This window comes from Cannabis sativa, chromosome 5 (genome assembly GCF_029168945.1).
Source record: "Cannabis sativa cultivar Pink pepper isolate KNU-18-1 chromosome 5, ASM2916894v1, whole genome shotgun sequence".
Lineage (NCBI taxonomy): Eukaryota > Viridiplantae > Streptophyta > Magnoliopsida > Rosales > Cannabaceae > Cannabis > Cannabis sativa.
In genome coordinates this window covers 66,574,190-66,582,702 of record NC_083605.1, presented here as the reverse complement: position 1 = coordinate 66,582,702, position 8,513 = coordinate 66,574,190, and the positions used below count along the sequence as shown (strand labels likewise).

The window sequence follows — 8,513 nt, the reverse complement described above, 5'->3', positions numbered from 1 at the left end:
TTAGCTAGAAGTTTAGGGTATGGTTAATCGAAATAATTAACTGATTCTTCGGTGTTAGAATTTTAGTATAACTCAAACAATTTTCTTATTAGTGTAATTTTTTTTTATATGAGTGAAGATTATTTATTTATTTATTTATTTTACATGGTGAATTGTTGCTTGATGATTTACGTTTTTTTTAGTTTATATAATTTAGTGTATAGATATTTCCTTTCTGAGCGAGATACATCTTTGGTTATTTTTCTTATCGATACCATCTCCTTTCTTTTGAAGAACAAGTTAAGGGATTTGATGGAAAACGGTGAACCCAGAAGATCAACCCGGTTGAATGAAAGAGCGGCTGTAAGAGACCGAGCTAGAGGTCGAGGGAGAGGAAGTGCTCGCGGTCGAGGCAGGGGAAACCAGCATGTCCCTGCCGAGGCGGTGATCCAGGAGAATCAAAATGCCCCTGTAAATGGACAACAACCAGGTCAAGGTGGGGGCAACCACGAAGTCCCTGCTGGGGTAGTTGGTCAAGAACACCAAAACGCCCCTGTAGTGGTGCCACCACAACAAGAAGATTTGGCGCAAGAAGTTGCTCGTCTCAGGGAAGAAATTAGGAAGCGAGATGAAGAGGCTCGCAACCGTCAGGAACAATCCAATCAAGGACAACATCGATTTTTGCCGGTGCAATACATGCCTGTGCCGGAGGGTCGATGGGAACCAATATATGAAAGGTTCCGCAAGCAACACCCACCAAATTTTGAAGGGGGCTCAGATCCAATGGAAGCTGAGGAATGGTTAAGAACAGTGGAAGATATTGTTGAGTACATGCGGCTCGGTAACGGAGATAGTGTAGCTTGTGCTGCTAGTTTATTGAAAAAGGATGCCCGCATCTGGTGGGATGTTATTAAACAAACACGGGATGTGGCCGCAATGACCTGGGCTGACTTTGTACAAGTTTTTAACAAAAAATACTACAGTGAAGCAATACGCTCAGCTAGAGTTAATGAGTTCACGAACCTGAGGCAGGGTAAGTCTACAGTTACAGAGTATGCTCGCCAATTTGACAGATTAGCAAAGTTTGCCACAGATCTGGTTCCTACTGAGTTTTTGAGGATTCATCGTTTTACTGAAGGGCTCGACTCCCGAATAAGTCGGGACATAGCGATGTCAGGAATAAGGGCAACCACGTATGCTGAGGTACTGGAAAAAGCCCTAGAAGCTGAGTTGTGTGAAAGTCGTATACAGAAAGACAATACAGCAAGGTGGGAGGCCAGAAAGGCCAGTAATGGAGGTGGTGATAACAAAAGAAAACTGCCAAGTAACCAACACAACGAAGCCGACAAGAGAAACAAGATAGGGTCCAATAACTACAAAGGGAAGAAGCCATATGTGGAGTACCCCCTATGCCCAACATGTGGTCGTAAGCATCCGGGAGAATGTCGACTGAAAGGCAAGACTTGTTACAAGTGTGGGCAACCAGGCCACTATAAGAAGGACTGTCCACAAAAGGGTGATCAACTCAAGGATGACAAACTTGTCCCAGCTCGAGTATTTGCACTAACCAGAGGGGAGGCTGAGACTAGTAACACTGTGGTTGCAGGTCAGATTTCTATCTCTGGAAAACTATGTACTGTTTTATTTGATTCTGGAGCTACGCACTCATTTATTGGTTTAAAGATGATAGATAAGTTAGAACTACCGTATGTAAACTTTAGTTATAAGTTCATGACGGAGTTGCCCTCGAGGTTATGATATCATCTAGAGGAGTGCGGGATGCGCCAATAAGGATTGCAGACAAGGAACTTAGTGGAGATCTGATAGAGCTGGAGATGAGGGATTACGATCTTATCTTGGGTATGGATTGGCTATCACGACATGGAGCAACAATAGACTGCCGAAAGAGGACAGTGACTTTCACCCCTGAATCTGGAGAGGCATTCATATTTGAAGAAATCAAAGTCAAGTCAAGCTTACCGCTAGTTACAGCCCTGAAGGCACAAAAGATGATACGTGCGGGATGTCAAGCATACTTGGCCAGCATAGTAGACAAGTCAAGAGAAACCACCCTCAAGCCAGAGAATGTCCACATAGTATGTGAATTCCAAGAAGTTTTTCCAGAAGACCTACGAGGGCTACCCCCAGATAGAGAGATAGAATTTGTGATTGAGTTAGCACCAGGCACAACACCAATCTCGAGGGCTCCATACCGCATGGCTCCCAATGAATTGAAGGAATTGAAGGCTCAACTACAAGATCTTTTAGACAAGGGGTTCATTAGACCAAGTTACTCACCTTGGGGTGCGCCAGTGTTGTTCGTCAAGAAGAAGGACGGTAGTATGCGGATGTGTATAGACTATCGAGAGCTGAACAAAGTGACTATAAAGAACAGGTATCCCTTGCCTCGCATCGATGATTTGTTTGATCAGTTACAAGGGGCGATCCTCTTCTCAAAGATCGACTTGAGATCTGGGTACCACCAATTGAAAGTCCGAGAGGAAGATATACCAAAGACGGCATTTCGAACACGGTATGGGCATTATGAATTTCTAGTGATGTCATTTGCGTTAATCAATGCCCTGAAGAAATTCCTTCATGGATTTAATGAATAGAGTATTCAAGGAATATCTTGACAAGTTTGTGGTGGTATTCATTGATGACATACTCATTTATTCAAGGACAATGGAAGAGTACGAGGAGCACTTAAGGCTAACTCTAAGCAGACTGAAAGAGCACCAATTGTACGCCAAATTCAAAAAGTGTGAGTTCTGGTTGGAGAAAGTGGCGTTTCTAGGCCATATAGTGTCCAAAGATGGGGTAGAGGTGGACCCTGCGAAAATTGAAGCAGTGAAGAGCTGGCCAAAACCAAAAACCGCAAGTGAGGTTCGGAGTTTTCTCGGACTAGCTGGATATTATAGGAGATTCGTTGAAGGGTTCTCAGAAATAGCCACACCGTTGACGAATCTGACTCGAAAGCAACAAAAATTTGCATGGACAGATAAATGTGATGAAAGCTTTCAGACATTGAAAGATAAACTCATAACAGCACCCGTCCTGTGTGTTCCAACTAACAAAGACAAATTTGTAGTATATTGCGACGCATCAAAGCAAGGGCTCCTACCGTGTGTTGATGCAGAATGAGAAGGTGGTAGCCTATGCCTCTAGGCAGCTAAAGGAGTATGAGACAAGGTACCCAACTCATGACTTAGAGTTGGCAGCAGTGGTCTTTGCATTAAAAATCTGGAGGCACTACCTCTATGGAGAGAAGTGTGAAATATACACAGATCACAAAAGCCTAAAATACTTCTTTACGCAGAAAGAGCTCAACATGAGACAGAGGCGGTGGTTGGAACTGGTAAAAGATTACGATTGTGAGATACTGTACCATCCTGGAAAGGCTAATGTAGTGGCGGATGCACTTAGCAGACGCAACTATGCAAGCTTATCAATGTTAAGGGCATTAAAAGTGCCGTTGCAACAGGAAATCGAGAGATCTGGAATAGAGTTAGTAACAGGAAAGCTAGCTAACCTCACAATTGAATCAAATTTATTAGAGAATATCAAAGAAGAACAAGCCCAAGATGAGTTTTTAATCAAGAAGCGGGTCGAACTACAAAATGAGAAAGCCGCGGACTTCTCAGTTAATGAAGAGGGTATTCTACTATACAAGGCAAGGGTGTGTGTACCTAAGAAAGCGGAGTTGCAATCAAAAATCTTACAAGAGGCGCACACTACACCCTATTCTTTACACCCAGGATCAACCAAAATGTACAATGATCTGAAAGGTAGGTATTGGTGGCCGGGTATGAAAAATGATATAGCAGAATTTGTAGCAAAATGTCTTACCTGCCAGCAAGTTAAGGCCGAACACCAGAGACCTGCAGGGCTGTTGCAATCTCTTGATATTCCTGAGTGGAAATGGGAAGATATTGCTATGGATTTTGTGACAGGGTTACCGAAGAACAGCAAACAACAAGATTCTATCTGGGTGATTATCGACAGACTCACTAAAACAGCACATTTTCTGCCTGTGCGCACTAATTACAATGCAGAGCAATATGCTGAACTGTATGTAAAAGAAATTGTAAGGCTACACGGAGTCCCAAAGACCATTGTATCTGATAGAGGTTCAGTTTTTACTTCTAAGTTTTGGGAAAGTGTGCAAAGTGCTTTGGGCACAAAACTGAAGTTGAGTACAGCATTCCATCCTCAAACTGATGGACAATCGGAATGAACTATTCAAATGCTAGAAGACATGCTACGAGCTTGTGCGTTGGATTTCCTAAGTAACTGGAGCAACTATTTGCCACTAATGGAGTTCTCGTACAACAATAGCTGTCAATCTACAATAGGGATGGCACCCTATGAAATGTTGTATGGGAGGAAGTGTCGATCACCACTACACTGGGATGAGGTTGGCGAAAAGCGATACTTAGGCCCAGACCTAGTAAGAGAGGCCACTGAAGCGGTAGAAAAGATTCGAAATAGAATGGTAACTGCACAAAGCCGCCAGAAAAGTTATGCCGACGCAAAGAGACAGAATGTGGAATTTGCAGTGGGTGATAAAGTGTTCCTTCGAGTGTCACCTATGAAAGGGGTTACGCGTTTTGGAAAGCGAGGAAAGCTAAGTCCAAGATTTATAGGTCCTTTTGAGATATTGGACAGAGTGGGACAGGTAGCTTATCGACTGGCATTGCCACCAGTATTAGCTGAGACGCATAATGTGTACCATATTTCTATGCTACGAAAATACGTGTCGGATCCATCACACGTGCTGAACTATGAAAGAATGGAGCTAAAGCAGGACTTGAGTTATGAAGTGCGACCAGTTCGCATTATAGAGAGAGGAACGAAGGAGTTAAGGTCCAAAAGTATTCCTCTAGTAAAAGTTCTGTGGAGCAACCGTTCAGAAAGGGAGGCAACGTGCGAAATGGAGGGAGACATGAAAGAACAGTACCCCGAACTTTTTGGTAAGTCTAATTTCGAGGACGAAATTTCCTTTAAGGAGGGTAGAATATAATATCCAGTTTATATACATATATTGGTATTTGGTATATTAAGTGCGATACAATTATATTGTTATTATTATTATTATTATTATTATTATTATTATTATTGTTGTTTTTGTTGTTGTTGTTGATGTTGTTGTTGTTGTTGTTGTTGTTGTGTGTAACTAGAAAATATATATATATATATATATATATTAAATAGTGAGATAAATAAATAGTGAAGCATTAGATTAGTTAGTTTAAAATTTAAAATTTAAATTTAAATCAGCATAATTTTATCTGATTAGTTAGATTTTTTTTTATTTTTAAATTTATACCTATTATACGATATGTTATATACGTATATACTCTAGAACCCTAGCAGCCAGATAGTATCGTATTCCTTTATTCTCACCATCTCTCAATTTTTTTTTATCCTCTCTATTGAACCAAATCAATTGTTTTAATCTTAAGAGCTTCGGGGTTAGCAATCAACCGATCATCGTTCCGTGTCTTCGAAATCTTCAGGTAAAATTCGTAGTTGTTTTTATTTTCGTTTTCAGAGAAATAGGCTTTCATAAAACTATCATATCTCTCTCCCATAGGTCTGTTTTTAGTGATCTAGGTACCGTTTTAAAGATAATTTAATGATCTATATTTTTTATGAAGAAATTATTTCCTAATTCTGATTATTTCGATGTCAAAAAATTCATGTTTTAGACTGACTGTCGAATTATAGTTTTTTTTAAAATTTCTTTTTGATATTGTCATAGTAAAAGTGTGATATCTCTCTCGATATCTATTATTGTCAAGCGATTCTTGTACTGTTAGAAAGATAATTCAATAATCCATATTTTCTTTGAAGAAACCTTTCCCTAATTCAGAGTTCTTACCAGTCAAAAGTTAGTATCTTTACTCGGTTATGATATTTCGTTTTAAGTTTTATTTCAGAAAAAGTGTCTTCAGTAAAAATTCAATATCTCTCTCACTTTTGATCCATTTTAAAAGATCTTTATCTCGTTTTAAAGCTTCGAAAAATAGCTACATTTTTTATGAAGAAAGTATTGTCTAGATCGGGGTGTAACTATTTTTAAAACTTTTATTTTTGGGCTGTATTCAGAAATCGGCATGATCCAGGATTTTAAAGAAACTGTTTTGAGAAAACATGCATAACTCCTAGGTTATAGCTCCGATTTTGATGATCTTTATACCGTTAGAAAGGTCTTTCAATTAACTAAAAACTTTGTGAACAGTAGGACTTCTAATTCGAACGTTTTATAAGTCAAATTCTAGGCTAAACTTGCTGTACAGTAAGAATGATAAATATATTGAGTTTATCGGTGGACTAAGGGTTTCACTAATTGTTATAGGACCTAGAAGGTATCGTAGGAGTTAATTACAGCAGAGTTGAGGTAAGTGAGAGTATGACTGCTTGAATAAATTGTATTGAAACTGTGAAATGTGATAGTTTCGGTGAAATATTAGTGTTTTGTCGATGGATTGTATATGGCTGTTTAATCATGTTCAAGGTACTTGGAAGTGGTTGGAAACCACACATGTATAGTGATGTGGTAAGTGAGGCAGTGTACGTAAGGGTGCACTGGTTATTGGTACTGCGTTCTGGTTAAGAACGTAAGACACTCCAGACTTGTATGGAAGCTGGAGTGTGATTGTGAGTGTGAGTGTGTGGTATTTCAGTATTTGTGTGGCTGCCTCTATCTATACTTATGATTAGTTTGTTGTATGTTTGATGTATATGTTTGTGCTATGATGTGTGAATGCTTGTACATGGTATTTTGTTTTTTTCCTTACTGGGCTTTGCAGCTCACCCCTTATTTACCCCCTATGTGCAGATAAGTAAGCCTGTAAGCTTTCGGTGACAAGTTGAGACTGGGCAGCATGGGGTGTATCTCGTGTGATCATGTAACTGCGTGTGGTCTTGGCCATCTTCCGCTGAAAGTTTTTTTTTTAATTTATTAAACTTATCGAGGTGTTGTCGTTTAAATTTTCTATTACTTTTCCCTAAGTGGAAATACTTTATTTTCAACTGGGTACCCATGTTTTGAAAATTGTTTTTTTTTTAATAAAGGCAACATTAGTATCTTAACGCCAGTTTATTTATGGCATCTTATTTTATATAAGTAAGGGCGTTACAGCATTCCACTAGGGTTATGTTTGAATTATTTGGCATTAAAATAATGAAATATTAGAGGGAAAACCCTACAAAAGTGGTCGGCCATGCAATGTGGATTTGGGCCTCACTTTTTGCAATTTTGCAGTTATATCTATTCTGCATCTGATTTTCTCAAAAACGCCAATTTTCAAATTCAACCATTTAAATGTCAATTCTAACTATTTAATAACTATAAATAATTATTAAATAATATTGTCATTTATCATATTTATTAATTGAACCATACAAAGTATCATAATTAACAAATATGCCCCTAAAATTCTTTCTTTACAATTTCGCCCTTACTTAGTGAAAAATTCACAAATAGACATAGTCTAATTTGAGAATTATAATTGATTAATCAAAACCAATTACATGAGTCTTACAAGTAATATTATCTCAACTAGTGGGGGGACCATGTGTCTATATAACCGAGCTTCCAATAAGCAGATCAAGAATTTATAACCTAAATTCACTGACTTATTAATTCTTCGTTGAATCCACGCATAGAACTTAGAATTACACTCTCAGTATATAGAATGCTCTATATGCTCCACCATATAGACACATCATTAGTTATCCATTGTTATAATCCTAATTTGATCAATGATCCTCTATATGAATGATCTACACTGTAAAGGGATTAGATTACCGTTACACCCTACAATGTATTTAATCCTTAAAAAACTTAACCCCGTATAAATGTTATTTCAGCTTATGTGAAATGAGATCTCCACCATTTATTTTCGTTTGGTTAAGCTCGAAGGAGATCATCCTTTACTTACTATTCACCAGATAGAAGCTACAAATTCCATGTTATGTTAGCGCTCCCACTCAATTGCACTACCGTATTCCCAAAATGTACGTATCACCCTGACCCCAAAAGTAGGCTTAACTAACAAATCAAATAACACGAATAGCCTCTTGAGATCGAGCCTAATCTTAACAGGATTAAGATCATTTGATCTAGGATCAACTAGGCGATATTGACTTGAATAGATATTACGGTAAGTTTAATAAATCTAAGTCAAAGTTCAATATCGGTCCCTTCCGATGCATACTCCATGCATCCAACCTGAGCTTTACTTTAACCAATGCTCTGGAAAGAACATAGCATTTTTCCAAATGCAAGTAAACTTTGTTGTAGATTATCATATTAGTAAAACCCTGTGTCTGATAAATCTAGGAAACTTTATTCACATAGTCATGTTTACTTTCCAATGTGTTGACAGCACAATAAACAGGATCAAGTATGTGAAAAGGATTTCAGATGAATTTATACATTATGTACATATAATCATGAAATAAATCATGTGAACTGTTGGAAATTTATTTTACCAGGATCTTAGATCTACTCACAAGTATGTTGT

At 38.3% G+C, this 8,513-nt stretch overlaps 1 protein-coding gene across 1 annotated transcript; it reads left to right on the top strand.

Moving 5' to 3' along the window:
- The first annotated feature begins 291 nt into the window (after positions 1 to 291).
- Positions 292 to 1,737, top strand: LOC133038447 (uncharacterized). Its single transcript, XM_061116608.1, has one exon. The coding sequence runs from the start codon at positions 292 to 294 to the stop codon at positions 1,735 to 1,737; it is 1,446 nt and encodes a 481-aa protein (XP_060972591.1).
- The last annotated feature ends 6,776 nt before the right edge of the window (positions 1,738 to 8,513 follow it).

Excerpts from the sequence above, each read along its gene's own strand:
- LOC133038447 (XM_061116608.1), top strand. The coding sequence starts at position 292 with ATGGAAAACGGTGAACCCAGAAGATCAACCCGGTTGAATGAAAGAGCG.